Source organism: Oncorhynchus kisutch, unplaced genomic scaffold (assembly GCF_002021735.2).
Source record: "Oncorhynchus kisutch isolate 150728-3 unplaced genomic scaffold, Okis_V2 Okis06b-Okis10b_hom, whole genome shotgun sequence".
NCBI lineage: Eukaryota > Metazoa > Chordata > Actinopteri > Salmoniformes > Salmonidae > Oncorhynchus > Oncorhynchus kisutch.
This window is the reverse complement of record NW_022261983.1, coordinates 2,867,571-2,883,235: the sequence shown is the minus strand read 5'-3', so window position 1 is coordinate 2,883,235 and position 15,665 is coordinate 2,867,571. Positions and strand designations below refer to the sequence as shown.

General features: G+C 40.9%; 2 protein-coding genes across 2 annotated transcripts; both read left to right on the top strand.

The window, feature by feature from the left end:
• Window positions 1–368: 368 nt before the first annotated feature.
• LOC109886728 (parvalbumin beta 1) lies at window positions 369–3,044 on the top strand. The gene is made up of 5 exons (XM_020478332.2): window positions 369–501; window positions 1,315–1,381; window positions 1,562–1,694; window positions 1,874–1,983; window positions 2,739–3,044. Exons 2-5 carry the CDS (start codon window positions 1,321–1,323, stop codon window positions 2,762–2,764), a joined length of 330 nt encoding a protein of 109 aa, XP_020333921.1. The 5' UTR covers window positions 369–501; window positions 1,315–1,320; the 3' UTR covers window positions 2,765–3,044.
• A 5,375-nt stretch (window positions 3,045–8,419) lies between these two features.
• On the top strand, window positions 8,420–12,936 carry LOC109886729 (parvalbumin, thymic CPV3-like). The gene is made up of 5 exons (XM_020478333.2): window positions 8,420–8,672; window positions 9,284–9,351; window positions 10,626–10,758; window positions 12,016–12,125; window positions 12,807–12,936. Exons 2-5 carry the CDS (start codon window positions 9,291–9,293, stop codon window positions 12,830–12,832), a joined length of 330 nt encoding a protein of 109 aa, XP_020333922.2. The 5' UTR covers window positions 8,420–8,672; window positions 9,284–9,290; the 3' UTR covers window positions 12,833–12,936.
• Window positions 12,937–15,665: the final 2,729 nt, after the last annotated feature.

Here is a 15,665-nt window from a genome sequence, read left to right as displayed (position 1 = left end):
CACATCCAATACTTCACCTTAATGCAATGATTGACTGGAAACTCTTACAAAGACATTCAGAGTAACACAAAATCGTTTTAAACAGACCTCTCAAGTCCAGCATATGCATGCATATTACATGAACACTACAACCCTCCTTAGAAACTTCACCAATGACCGCGTTGATATCCATAGGCTACAATAACCTCTCAATATAAACGGTCAGGATCTTTTTAGCAACCGTCGATTCCATCCCTACCACTCAGCAGAACATATTCTTAGCAATGGGGGATATTATGGACTTTTTTCAAACGCACCTTTTAAGCATCTTCATTTATGAAACTTAAAATAGATCGGATCTCTTGCCAGTGGACAACCCCCCCACCCCCTCCGGTGTCGGTTACATTATGCCTCGGGTTTCGGTTGAGTGAAAGTATATAAGGTCAGCAGTATCGATGGGAACACCACTCGCTGCAGTCGCCTGAAGTCTTCTCTATCAACCGTTCACCAAAGACGTCAGAGGTGAGTTTCAGTGCGGTGCGAAGGAAGTACAGGAACCCAGGATCCAGACAATTGCAACAGCATCCAGGTTTTTGCTGTACATTTTATCATATGCGCTCTTTACAATTTACGTGGGACTGCAAGCCGTTGCGTCATCCAAAACACCCAAAGGCTGAGATTTTGTTTCTGTATTTGGACGCACCCCGGAGCAGGACGGATTTGGACAATTGCAAATCAGTTTCTCAGATGGAACGTTTGGAATGCACATCAACATCTTTATCAAAGACCAACATGTGCAGTGGGCTGCCTTAACTATCAGGGCTTTCCTTTTGGGAACCACTAAAAACGTTTCAATTGGATTTGATATGAATTCCCAAATTACACCCATTGGTTGAGACAGACACATTTGAGGGCAGCTTGACACATTTGATTTGATCTGTCTCATTGCGTTATAATCACACGCATGGTGAAAGGGGCTCTGCTTTTATCAAAAGACCACCAGCCAAATGTTGATAAACAGTGGCTGGTCGGTTTGAAATATTTGTTTGACATCCTGCGTAATGAAGTGGATGATCTATTTTAAATGAAATAAGATGGGTTGAGTCGTGCTGAAATTTTGTTTGGTAGAAAGTCTGAGTGTTTGGTGATTTGTTCCTATTTTTTATCATTATTAGTTGTGCCCTGGTATTGCACAATATAATAATAGTTTAGTACTTGCCTGGTAATAACCTCTCAAACATGTTGTAGATTAAATGCAATGCTCAATACCAAACGTTGAAATGCTAAATCAAAGTTGTATTAAAGTAAACATTTCTCCCTTTTTTCAACATTCAGCTCAAAATGGCCTGTGCCCATCTGTGCAAGGAGGCTGACATCAAAGCCGCATTGGAAGCGTGCAAAGGTAGGCCCTAGTTTGTTTACTTCCCCCTCCACCTAAAAAGCCCTTTCAACACAAGTATGTTGTATGATAAATGTGAAATTAGCCATATGAACACACGATTACCTCTCTAGGCTGTAGTTGCATTGTGTGTTTACTTGCAGGTTACACAATAGGCATATATCCTTCATATTTGCGTTACAGCCGCCGACACCTTCAACTTCAAGACCTTCTTCCATACGATTGGCTTTGCCTCGAAGTCCGCCGACGACGTCAAGAAGGCTTTCAAGGTCATTGACCAGGATGCAAGTGGCTTTATTGAGGTGGAGGAGCTGAAGTAAGAGCCATGCACCATTACAGTACAAATAACAGACAATTGATTAAACCAATGCAGGAGACTGTCCACTTTATCCAATTGTATCCGTGCGCATGCATTCTAAAAGTCAGGGTGCATTGGTGCATTGGTCTGCATACATTCAAATGAAACTAAACTAATATTTGTGTCTCTTTCTCTAGGCTGTTCCTTCAGAACTTTTGCCCCAATGCCAGGGTACTTACCGATGCAGAGACAAAGGCTTTCCTCAAGGCTGGTGATGCCGATGGTGATGGCATGATTGGAATTGATGGTACGAAACATAGCATACATGGGATAATCAATGCGTTAACCAATGTCACTTGCATACAGTGGTGTAATGTACTTCAGTAAAACTACTTTAAAGTACTACTTAAGTAGTTTTTTGGGGGTATCTGTACTTTACTTTACTATTAATATTTTAGACTACTTTCACTTTTACTTCACTACATTCCAAAAGAAAATTATGTACGTTTTCCTTCACCCAAAAGTACTCGTTACATGTTGAATGCTTAGCAGGACAGGTAAATGGTCCAATTCATGCACTTATCAAGAGAACATCCCTGGTCATCACTACTGCCTCTTATCTGGCTGACTCACTACACACAAATTCATATTCTGTAAAATTGATGTCTGAGTGTTGGAGTGCTCTGTACATTTTAAATACAAGAACATGGTACCATCTGCTTTGCTTAATATAAGTAATTTGAAATTATTTATACTTTTGGTACTTAAGTATATTTGACAAATTCCATTTACTTTTGATACTTAAGTATATTTAGAACCAAATACTTTTAGACTTTCACTCAAGTACTATTTTACTGGGTGACTTTCACTTTTACTTGAGTAACTTTCTATTAAGGTATCTTTACTTTCACTCAAGTATGACAATTGGGAACTTTTTTCACCGCTGCTTGAATATTAATAACGATGTTTATGATCTGGTGTCAATCTATATTAAGGCCTAAGAAAGTACATGAATGTTATAAGACACTGGAAAGGGTTAATGGTTGTATTTTTCTTTTGCAGAGTTCGCTGTATTGGTTAAGCAATAAAGAACAACTGACCAAGAACTCACCTGAAGGAACAATATTGCCCAAGACCTCCCCATTTCATCTGAATATAAATACTTTTTATACATTTGCTTGCAAGAAGTCCTCCTGTGCGGCACACTGTCCAAAATGATGATTGTGAATGTAGCGCGGATGTGTTCATGTCTTATATGAATTTTGCTTACTGTAAAATCTATGATGCACTTTTCAGGAAAGGACGATAGATAAAAAAAGAATCAATATTCTTTTGGAATAAAAGGTCTTTGTATTATTTCCTATTTAATTAATCAAATGTGTTTATCTGAGTTCAGATGCCATAAGTTTAACTTCACACTCATAAATGTGTTTATCTGAGTCCAGATGCCATAAGTTTAACTTCACACTCATAAATGTGTTTATCTGAGTCCAGATGCCATAAGTTTAACTTCACACTCATAAATGTGTTTATCTGAGTCCAGATGCCATAAGTTTAACTTCACACTCATAAATGGAACCGGTTTATATGACCTGTAATTGAGAAAACGCCTGCCATTTTATTCGCTAATAATTATACATAATAATTCATGACACATAGTCTATTTGTCATGTTTTGCTGATAAAAAAAAGCACGACGATCATTGTGCAAGTACAAGTTTACACACAAAGGCGCACAGGCACACACAAACCGAGGTGTAAGAGAGAGAGAGAGAGATACAGAGAGAGAGAGACAGAGAGAGATACAGAGAGAGAGAGACAGCAAGAGAGACAGAGAGAGAGATACATAGAGAGAGAGAGACAGAGAGAGAGATACAGAGAGAGATACATAGAGAGAGAGAGAGACAGAGAGAGAGAGACAGAGAGAGAGAGAAGGACAATAAAAGTCAATAAAACAAATGACAGCATGGCCAAGCACCAATTCAGTTTTTCCGCCCTCATATGAAAATAGGTAACATAAATGTTCTACTTAAACAATATATTCATCCATAATTTACATCCTATCCTAGACTAGAGACAATGATTGGGGGTTCAAGTGATTCCAATTATGTTCGATACAGTACCATAGAGCATTGGTTCCCAACCGGGGGTACTAGGACCCCTGGGGGTACTTGGCCTATCTACAGGGGGTACTTGAGAAGACTCATGAGACCATAGACCTACTGGGTACTACCGCAGAGCTAAATTCAGTTGGTGGTACATTAACCGAAAAAGTTTTGGAACCATTGCCTTAGAGTCTGCATACATACAGTATATATGGACAAAACACATGCTTCAATATGTTTTATAATGTTTTTAGTCATTCAATGTATGTATAAAGCCCTCATCAAATGCGTCTCTACTGACAGAATTTAGCAGTCCCACATGGGAGTATAGTCCATGCGTTGGCGTTAGGAGTCCACTAGATGGTGGCAAACACAAAGACAGTGAGTAATCTTCCCAAGGCAGCGTTTCCCCTAAATATAGCCAGAGGTGCGTACTGAGGTGTATTCAGGGTAGTGAAATATAATATAATGAATATAATAATCATGAAAGCTGATACGATTCCCTCAATAGATTAAATTTTTATCTGAACGTTATCTGTAATGTCACACTCTCCTGAACAGGTACTGTGATACTGATGGTTTGTCGGGACTGATGATTCATTGACAACTGTAACATTTTAGCTAAACCTAACCCAACTACGGAAAGAAGTGACTTCGCGTAGCAGGTTAGGAGAACCAACGCAGCAGGTTAAGATAACTAACGCATCAGGATAGGAGAATGAACGTCATTAAAGGGTATGGGTTAGGCTTAGCTAAAATGCTACTTGTCAACAACTGTGATCCCGACGCTACAACTAGATGAAGCTGTACTCCATCTAGCCACAACCGTAGAAACCACCAGTCCCGACAAACCATCAGTAGGCATATTATATAACACAGGCCCCTGATGTATGTTTGAAGAGTCACATTAAAACGGAGAACGAACCATGAAACAACATCTCGTGCAGCTTTTTAAACCATACACCCACAAAACGGGAAAACGAACTGCCATTGACTTAGGCTACTATAACCATGTCAGGCAGAGCTGTCTGATTTAGTAATTGACTTTTGGTATTGGGCATTTGGCAATATAGTTACACTGTCACGAGGGAAAAGCCAGTGCAAACAAACATACAATAGCGCTAATAACATTGAAATATGACTTAGCACCACGGACAGCGGCTATCGGAACCCCCTGCGATCAGAAATTTCAGGACCTTGTTCAAAATTTAATGTAATCATAATACACTGAATTCAGAGAATGAATGCAGTTAGCCTATTATCTGGAACTGCATATGATATGTCTACACAATTTTCTATATGATTAAACCCAACAAGCAACACACAACCGTTTCTTCCGTGGCAACGGAGCATCTCTAATCCGTTTCTGTTCGACACCGGATTAGCCAAAACAAATTACGTCTTTCCCGCCCTGGGACAATGAGAAGGCTTGTCCCTGCAGCCAACCCATGTCGGTACGTAAGCTTGTAAGGAAAATTAGCAAATGTAAATGAATAAATTACTGGCCAGTAACCGTATAGGCGATGAGGTATCAGAATGGCGCATGACATCACCGCCTGTCGGTAAAGCGCACCGCTCGATCCGGTGTCATCAGTCTCTCTTTCACATACGACCAGGGACAGGGAGAGCCTATTGAGTTTCCCCTGATGCATCTGCCGCTGGAGCCCCAAATCCTAGAAAGAGGTTTCGGACATTGGACATGGAGACGTTAGACGCACGATTTCTGTTCGTGCGCCAAGTCACAAAATTATTTGAAAGGTCAGACTGTGAGTGAGCGACCTGCAGGATTAGTTCTAATGATTTTAATTACAAACCTTGAATCAATGAACTACATTTATATTAAAATGACCATAAAGTGGTCCCAAGGGAAATGTTTTCTCCTCATGCGTTAGTGGAAGCGCAGAATATAGTCTACACACTATTCACACCAACTCTCCCACCTAATATGCAGCAATATTAAACAGTGAAAATACAAGCCTAACATGTCCTAAAGGATCAGTGACCTAGCCTACTACTACTACTCCTACTGTTTAAGCGCACGTGCCCACTCGATCATTTCAGCAGTCATGCAATTAATTTGTGCACAAAAAGTACAATACATACAAATGTAATAACAGTGGGCCTAGAACACTCAGTCTAAAGGTGCCTTTTACTTGGAATATTCAGCCTATATATGTATGGTACGTTTAAATAAGGTTCACTTGACCTGTCCTTGAGCGACCTTTACCCACCTACTTTGCACAACACACTAACGCCTGCGGTCTGGGTAGGGCTCGCGCGGTCGCTAGCTGATGCGCTCGACCGCTGCCTGCTTCCGCTGCTGAAGCTGTGGTGTGCAGGTGCCAAGTACTGTAGTCTATAAATCCCCACGCGCGCGCGCCGCGGTTCTTCACCGAATTGAACTGCTTGCAAGCTGGAGTTGGTCTATGATTGTTGTCTGCCTCCGGCTATAGGGGATATTTAGCGATATCCCGACCTCAAAAGGTGTCATATTTCTGGTTGAGTGGTACCACTTGTTATTAAACAAGCAGAGGGAATTGTCAAGACTAAATGTCAGACTTTGTTTCAAAACGTTAACGATGAGAATCATAACAGAATATGATTTTGATAAATAATTCGTTTTCTGCAGATGTTGTATTTAAAAGGACACAAATCAGATGCCATCTGTATCACTGATGACATCCTATGCAGTGCACTCTCTCCCTAACGCTACCACATGTATGCACGCCTTTACAGTGAGAAGTGAGCCCACATGCAGGTTGCACACCTTCAACTTTCCCCTTGTCCAATGATGAATAATAGCTGTTCTCCACAGTCCAGAAGCAGGGTATCCTCTAAGGGATAGGGTTAATGCACTCTCTGCAGACCTCTCCGTTTACTTCCACATACAGTGACATTGTTTCAGGGTTGTCCTCTGAAGGTATAGGCATTCTGCCATTGGTCACATTTTACAGGCTGCCCAAATGCAGTATTTCATTTCACTGCTTCAATAATACTGTGAAGAATTGCAAAGATAAGCATTGTTCTAAATGGATCACTCTGTTAGATCTCCTATCGCTATGGGTTGCCAGCAGCTACACTGATGATACTGAAGAAGTGTGACCATTTATATCTGAGGGATGGCCTGGGTGACCTCAATAGAAAAGATGCAATCTCTCTCTCTCTCTCCATTTCCCAAAACTCTATTCCAACACAGATGCCATAGGCAAATGTGTGTGTATGTGAGTTTATGCGTGCGTGCATGTGTGTATGGACCCTAATTGACATTAAATCATCATGCAGAATCAAGTGGGACATTGAAAAACAGGGTGACCTTGCGTCCTTTAATCAGAACGCTGGACAGTTCCATGATAGTTCAACATTTACCCCCGTCCAGCCTATAGTGAGAGAGAAGGATAAATAAATTGTCATGATGACATTTCGTGATAGACAACCCCTGTTGTGTGTGTGTGTATCTGTTGAGTTGAGTATTATTAGATTTGGAGGGGATAATCTAACCCCATCTGGTGGGTCCAACAGAGTAGCAGGGAATGACAAATTTGGTCTGTTTAAGTCCAAATGAGGGCACATTTTTTGACAGATTTGCAGGGGATTTGGACCAGAGGGTTCATTCTCAGGGGGATGTGGGCTACTATACCACACAATGGCCACACTGTATCCCTCCACAACGATTTCAACATCCAATATTCACATACCCAGTTATACACTTTATAATTGAATCTGGTTTATTGGAACTTGACTTCTCTCTGAATGACCCTTTTCACTGAGGACAATATGCTGTATGTGTGACACAAATACCAGCTCTGTGACTGCTTGTAGAGAGAGAGAGAGAGAGAGAGAGAGAGAGGGGGGGGGGGGGGGGGAGAGGGAGAGAGAGGGGATATATATATATATATATATAGAGAGAGAGAGAGAGCGAGAGTGAGAGAGAGAGAGAGAGAGAGAGAGAGAGAGAGAGAAAGATATATATATATATATATATATATATATATATATATATAGAGAGAGAGAGAGAGAGAGAGAGAGAGAGAGGGGAGACGACAGACAGAGATTAGCCTTGTTTACACCTTGCGCTATGTTAGTTTAGTGATCTGATCAATATGATCCAATAACTATCTGATCAAAGTTTGTTGCGTCAACACATTTTAATAACATGTGTCTCTTATCCCTTCTTCCTTACCCAGTGTACCCTCCACTGTGTTTGCATTGTGAACAGACTAGCTGGTGCCTCCCTGTTTGCAAATTATTTGACAGATATTCTTTCAAAATAATATGGATTTATTTACTGATGCAATAAGTCAATGGTGCTACCTGTCAATGATTTTAGAGGCCAGTACAATGCTGAATTAAATTATTTGACCATGCAGAACTGTTAATACTTGATTGATTTCCACACCCAATGCGTGCCTATCTTTTAATCATCCTGTGTAAAAATGTGGGCAAAATCGGAATGTGGACAAGATCAGGACAAAGGGCGCATGTTAGCACCAGGTATAAACAGGGCTAGAGAGACTGCACATTTTTGTACCATAGTACTGTATTATAATTCGAGAAGGGAAGGAGAGGGGGAGGAGGACTGGGTTAGGTGTGGGTGGGAGGAGGGGATATAGAATAATGCACTGATGACTTAATTTGCCATTTACAAGGGCGTTACTGATGTCCACAGTAGTCAGTCTCCTGCCCATGGGCGTTATAAAGGGTAAAGGTTAATTAGTTAAGGAAGAAATTTGATCAGGGGCGGGCAGTTAAAATGTGATACTCAGACAGGTAATTCAAGCATTCCCTATTGTCACCTCAATCAGGCCTATATAAATCGTCTCTGACGGACACCAGTCACCGCATAGCCTTACTCGTCTCTTTTGGATCAACGACCGGGCAAGAACCTCAACGCGGTAAGTTGACTTTGCGCTCTGAACTTAACTCAGAGCAGTCATTCGCTGCCACTTTGAGAGATATAGACTGCTGTCTTTTTTTTATCATTCGCTTCGTTTGTGTTTATAATTAGAAGTTTACTTGGCTTTAATGTTTAGACAAAGGATGCGGTAACAGCGTATTAGACAAAGTTGTGACATATTTTCTTTTAAGAAAGTATCTAATTCATTCTTTGCTATCCGTTTTAGCAAATACTGTTACAGGGTTTCAGTATATTGATTCCGACCAAGATGAGTCCGAGGGCAGACTAAAGATAATTTGCCAGTAGTGGTATTGGAGTAGGCCTATCTAGCTCAGATCAAGCAATAGGCTCTGGGGAATTACTGAGAAAATATGTCAACACAACTGTTATGTGCATGAGCTGAATCAATAGACCTTAGCCAATAATTATGACACGCATATAGCCTTTGTTTTATAGGCCTCTGAAGCTGTGCTTTAAAAGATGCTATCCAAATAATTATAATATTCTGCACCAGTCAAACCAACGCCTTGTCTTCAAAGAAGTATGCATTGCTGTTTAGCCTACCTGACTAAATGTGTTAATAATTCACCACTTTTGTTCATTCGACAGGATTAAAATGTCGCTCTCATCTATCCTTTCCGCTGATGCCATAGACGCTGCTATGAAGGACTGCCAAGGTATCATCTTCCACTCATATCATTATTGCTTTCTTCATTAGATTCCTTCACCGCATTACTGGTAGCCTAGGCTATGGGCAGATTCACTATACTAAATAAAGTCAAATAAGGTAGTCCATTGTTTTTTGTCAAACAAAAAACAGAAGTATAGGCCTACTTAGGTGGATCAAAATGAGGCCTATTTTAGAGAAAACACATGTAGGCTACGTAGACTCACACGAAACGCTGAAGTTGGAGACTTTTATCTCACTCACCAACTTCAAACATCTGCTATCTGAGCAGCTAACGGATCGCTGCAGCTGTACATAGTCTATCGGTAAATAGCCCACCCAATTTACCTACCTCATCCCCATACTGTTTTTATTTATTTACTTTTCTGCTCTTTTGCACACCAGTATCTCTACCTGTGCATGGCCATCTGATCATTTATCACTCCAGTGTTAATCTGCTAAATTGTAATTATTCGCCTACCTCCTCATGCCTTTTGTACACAATGTATATAGACTCTTTTTTTTCTTTTTTTTCTACTGTGTTATTGACTTGTTAATTGTTTACTCCCTGTGTAACTCTGTGTTGTTGTCTGTTCACACTGCTATGTTTTATCTTGGCCAGGTCGCAGTTGTAAATGAGAACTTGTTCTCAACTAGCCTACCTGGTTACATAAAGGTGACATAAAAATAAAAACCCTCAAAGCATTTAGGACAGAATAGATAGCAGTTGTCTCTGTCAGTTGTTGTCCCTAAATGTATCAGGAAGAATTATAATGCAAACAATTGTCTTAATTTAAATGGAGTTTTTGAATAAATCAAAATGTGATATGCCTATGAGTGAACAAGACTAGACTAAACAGATTAGTTGGTTATTTGAATCAGCTGCAACATGGTCTCAGAGCATTTCATATTATTCTGTGTGTAAATCTGAGACTCCATTTAGAGTGATGTGTTACGTTTCGTTTTGTATGCATTCATTTGCGGATGTCCATCAACTATTTCATATGATATGTTATTAATTGCAATTCGTGTTATATGTTACGAATTTGCAAAACGTGCAGTATGTTACGAACTTGCAAAATGTACAATATGTTAGGAATTCGCAAAACATATGACATGTAATGAATTCTAGCTAGGTGGATAGGTGGCTAAAAGGGTAAAGGTTAGGATTCTTGTTCGCGTTCTTCCACAAGCCCTACCTCCACTTCCTCGTTAACGACCTGTACCAGATCTAAGGCCGAACACGCCTGTTCATTTTTTCTCATGTCATCCTTAATCCATCAGCACCGGACTCCTTCAACTGCAAGAAGTTCTTCCAGCAGTGTGGCTTGACCAAAAAGAGTCCCGCGGAGGTGAAGAAAGTCTTCGGGATCCTGGACAACGACGCCAGCGGCTTCATTGAGGAGGAGGAACTCAAGTGAGTCGGCTACAATTGTAGGCCTATATCAAAATGTATCCTCTGTTGGCCCCAAACGTGTTAGGCTACCTGTCATTTTGCACAGGTTAGTGTTTTTTGTCACGAATCTTGTTCTGGAGACAGCTCTGCAGTGGTCACCAGCTTGCACAGCCACAAAGTCATAAAATCGGATTTGAAACCTAACTCTAACCTTTACCCTAACACACTGCTAATCTAACCCTAAACTTAAATCAAGACAAAATGCAAAAACGTTTTTTTTTTTTTACCCCTTTTTCTCCCCAATTTTGACATATTCAATTGGCAGTTAAAGTCTTGTCCGATCGCTGCAACTCCCATACAGACTCGGGAGAGGCAAAGGTCAAGAGCTGTTTCTTGACACAATGCACGCTTAACCCAGAAGCCAGCCTCACCAATGTGTCGGAGGAAACACTGTACACCTGGTGACCGTGTCAGCGTGCATGCACCCGGCCCACCACAGGAGTCGCTAGAGTGAGATGGGACAAGGACCTCCCGGCCGGCCAAACCTTCCCCTAACCGGACGACGCTGGGCTAATTGTGCGTTGCCCTCATGGGTCTCCCGGTTGCGATACAGCCCGGTATCGATCCAGGATCTGTAGTAATGAAGCTAGCACTGCGATGCAGGGCCTTAGACCGCTGCGCCACTCGGGAGGCCCTAAAAGCAAATATTTGTTTTTATGCATTTTTACAATATAAACAATTTTGGCTTTGCAGCTGGCCCATCTAGCGTAAATTGCTCAGTTCTGCCTCAAGGACTTATCCCAATCCACGTCAACCTAACTTTGCTTGAAAGTAGGCTACTTCTTGAAGATACGCTTTGTAAACTAGCACATCTTTACTAGTGCGCCCCCATCAAGAGATGGTCAATTATCATTATTTTGTTCATTCAAAAGTCCTGGGGGTCATAGGTGCCTTTTACACTGTAATGACGGCATATTAAGCCTGCTTTCAGTAAGCATGTCCTCTACAACTCCAAAATATGTTTTATTTGTTCCTCTTTCCAGGACAGATCCTTGAGGTTAAAATCCTCTTTTAAAAGGGTGACCACCATAGTCTGTCTAAGATATATGGATTAAACAATATCCATTCATCATTAATGTCTGATTGGCTTTTCTTTGTTACCCAGACAATACTACTTCCTCAATATCTGAAGGGTTCTGCTGCAGAGTTGCCGGTCATGACAACTGTATAGAATAGCGGTATGTTAGTGGTCTCGGTGTGTGTGTGTGTCCGTCTCAGATTCTTCCTCCAGAGGTTCAACCCCGGGGCCCGTGTCCTGACTGAAAAAGAGACCAAGGCCTTCATGTCTGCTGCTGATGATGACAGCGACGGCATGATTGGAGCAGATGGTGTGTATCTTACACTAGTTTGGTGATGATGATGATGAAAATTATAAAGATGATGATGATCACAATGATGTTGTTGTTGTTGATGATGACGGCGATGAAGAGGTGGATGAGAGTGATGTTTGATTATGTCGATGGAAGTTTGAAGGAGTGATCTCATTCGATACCAAATCAGTTGAGATTGTACAGGTCTGAATCTGGTTGCATTATGATCGTAAGCAGATTACAGAATGGTAATTGCCAATGGGTAATATAAATACTTTTTACAGTTCTACATTGAACCTCCTCTGTCAATTGCAGTCTAAATTACAATATGTAGTGTAGTGTCTTGGTAAAATATTCTCAAATGTGCATCCTTGCAATGATTCCTTGAGTTGGTTGCGACGTCACTATGTCCCAAATGCATTCATTGAGTTAGTTGAGATGTCACTATGTCCCAAATTCATTTATTGAGTTAGTTGAGATGTCACTATGTCCCAAATTCATTCATTGAATTGGTTGAGATGTCACTATGTCCCAAATACATTCATTGAGTTAGTTGAGATGTCACTATGTCCCAAATTCATTCATTGAGTTAGTTGAGATGTCACTATGTCCCAAACCAAAGAGCCAAACCTAACGTGTCTTTTCTCTCTCATATTCTGGCTAATTATTTATCTTCCTGTCTTTCCTTTCTCCCCACAGAGTTCCAGGCCATGGTCCTATCCTGAATACCTGTACAACACCCTCCATACCTCTTTCTCCCCACAGAGTTCCAGGCCATGGTCGTATCCTGAATACCTGTACAACACCCTCCAGACCTCTTTCTCCTCGCCCCACTCCAGCGCTAGGATTTATAACTTTACTTTTCCATCTGTCAATCTATTTGGAAACATTTATTCTTTTTTTGCAAGCCTCCGGTTCAGACTACCTACAACTCACAGATTTTTTGTTGTTGTTGCTTTTTGCATACGTTTTAGACAGGTCATTATATTATTGCCCAAAATGTATCACTTACCAAATTACTGAGAAAATAAAATAATAAAATGCATTCTAAAATCTCCTCCTTGGTTATTGACTTTTTACTGAAATATGAATTGTCCTGAAATAATGCCACACAGTGTTGCTATAAAATGCCATACAAAGTGATAACCCTATTGGACAGTGTGCACAGTATTGTACAGAACTGTGTCCATATTAGGACAGTCTCAGCAGGAGTTGTTTCAGCCTCACTGTCTCTTGTTCTGTACAGATGTAATGAAATGCCCTTGAGACTGTGAACTAATATAAAATATAATGATTATTTATTATTTTATTTAAGTTCACAGTCTCAAAGCATTTCATTATATCTATACAAAACATAATTCCTGCCTAACAGAAGCTCTTGAAATATAAGATTGAATTGGGTCTTAGTGAGAAAGTGTAACAATAGCCAATGACAGTATAATCACAGGTGGAATTATGGTAGCCTGGTCCCAGATCTGTTTGTGCTGTTTCCTACTCCAGTTCTGTCCTTGTCAAGCCAAACGGTTTGGCATCACAGTAAGTGACATGGAGCTGGTATGATAGCACAAACAGACTGGCACTAGAATTGGGGAGAATCCTTAGGATGGGTGTTCCCAAGTTAAAATCTCAGTGGGAACATTTTGAGATGTACATTCACATACTGATTTTAATCTTGCACACAGCAAATCGTTCCTCTCGGTAAGCCATCTGAGTAACATCCTCACCTGTGTCGTGTCTGACGGGTCATAAACCTCACCCAACAGGGCAACGTCATGACACCTGTCTAAAACATTTCATTTAGGCTTCTCTTCGCCTTATCTAATTCAGCAACAATCAGCAGTGGGTTGATTGACAGACAAGTTGGTATCAGATGTGAGGAGAAGTGGGACAGTGTGTGTGTGTGATTAGGGGCGTGGGGACCTTGATAGACACCTGAGGGTCACCATGGCGCCTGAGGGTCACCATGGCAGGATCGTGTGACACCTGACCTAAGCTTTGTAATAAAGCTGTCTGACATACTTAGTGTAATAGAATGGTATATATGCATTACTTATCTCATATGTATATACTGTATTTTATACCATCTACCGCTTCTTGCCTATGCCGCTCGGTCATTGCTCATCAATATATTTATATGTATATATTCTTACTCCATCCCTTTACTTAGATTGTGTGTATTAGGTAGTTGTGGAATTGTTAGATTACATGGTAGATTTTGCTGCACAGTTGGAACTAGAAGCACAAGCATTTCGCTACACTCGCAATAACATCTACTAAACACGTGTATGTGACCAATAAAATGTGATTTGATATGATTTGATTTATAGGGCCACAGATAGGAGGGAATGTACACAGGACCGAATCCATGAAGATACTCTATGTGCACAGGATTCACGTCAATCTCCCCCTGACCTCAATACATGATTTGAGTTGAATTGTTAGGATTTGGCCCAAAATTGTATTGACATGGTGTGAGACAGTTCAATTCTATGTTATTGTGTATCATTTGCTTAACAGATACAGTAGGCGTGAGACGCTCTTTGATTAGGTTTGTACCTACAAGCAGTGTTGACACTCAAAGATAAATTATTACTTGTGAGAACTTGTCACTGCTCCTTTTTTTTTTTTTTTTTTTTTTCACCTTTATTTAACCAGGTAGGCTAGTTGAGAACACCTTTATTTAACCAGGTAGGCTAGTTGAGAACACCTTTATTTAACCAGGTAGGCTAGTTGAGAACAAGTTCTCATTTGCAACTGCGACCTGGCCAAGATAAAGCATAGCAGTGTGAGCAGACAACACAGAGTTACACATGGAGTAAACAATTTACAAGTCAATAACACAGTAGAAAACAAAGGGGGAGTCTATATACAATGTGTGCAAAAGGCATGAGGAGGTAGGCGAACAATAACAATTTTGCAGATTAACACTGGAGTGATAAATGATCAGATGGTCATGTACAGGTAGAGATATTGGTGTGCAAAAGAGCAGAAAAGTAAATAAATAAAAACAGTATGGGGATGAGGTAGGTGAAAATGGGTGGGCTATTACCAATAGACTATGTACAGCTGCAGCGATCGGTTAGCTGCTCAGATAGCTGATGTTTGAAGTTGGTGAGGGAGATAAAAGTCTCCAACTTCAGCGATTTTTGCAATTCGTTCCAGTCACAGGCAGCAGAGTACTGGAACGAAAGGCGGCCAAATGAGGTGTTTGCTTTAGGGATGATCAGTGAGATACACCTGCTGGAGCGCGTGCTACGGATGGGTGTTGCCATCGTGACCAGTGAGCTGAGATAAGGCGGAGCTTTACCTAGCATGGACTTGTAGATGACCTGGAGCCAGTGGGTCTGGCGACGAATATGTAGCGAGGGCCAGCCGACTAGAGCATACAAGTCGCAGTGGTGGGTGGTATAAGGTGCTTTAGTGACAAAACGGATGGCACTGTGATAGACTGCATCCAGTTTGCTGAGTAGAGTGTTGGAAGCCATTTTGTAGATGACATCGCCGAAGTCGAGGATCGGTAGGATAGTCAGTTTTACTAGGGTAAGCTTGGCGGCGTGA

Bases quoted from the DNA above. Each gene is read 5' to 3' on its own strand.
- LOC109886728 (XM_020478332.2), top strand. From the start codon at position 1,321: ATGGCCTGTGCCCATCTGTGCAAGGAGGCTGACATCAAAGCCGCATTG. The intron at 1,382-1,561 runs GTAGGCCCTAGT...TTTGCGTTACAG, and splicing joins CGCATTGGAAGCGTGCAAAG to CCGCCGACACCTTCAACTTC. The intron at 1,984-2,738 runs GTACGAAACATA...TTTCTTTTGCAG, and splicing joins TGGCATGATTGGAATTGATG to AGTTCGCTGTATTGGTTAAG.
- LOC109886729 (XM_020478333.2), top strand. From the start codon at position 9,291: ATGTCGCTCTCATCTATCCTTTCCGCTGATGCCATAGACGCTGCTATG. The intron at 10,759-12,015 runs GTGAGTCGGCTA...TGTCCGTCTCAG, and splicing joins ATTGAGGAGGAGGAACTCAA to ATTCTTCCTCCAGAGGTTCA. The intron at 12,126-12,806 runs GTGTGTATCTTA...TTCTCCCCACAG, and splicing joins CGGCATGATTGGAGCAGATG to AGTTCCAGGCCATGGTCCTA.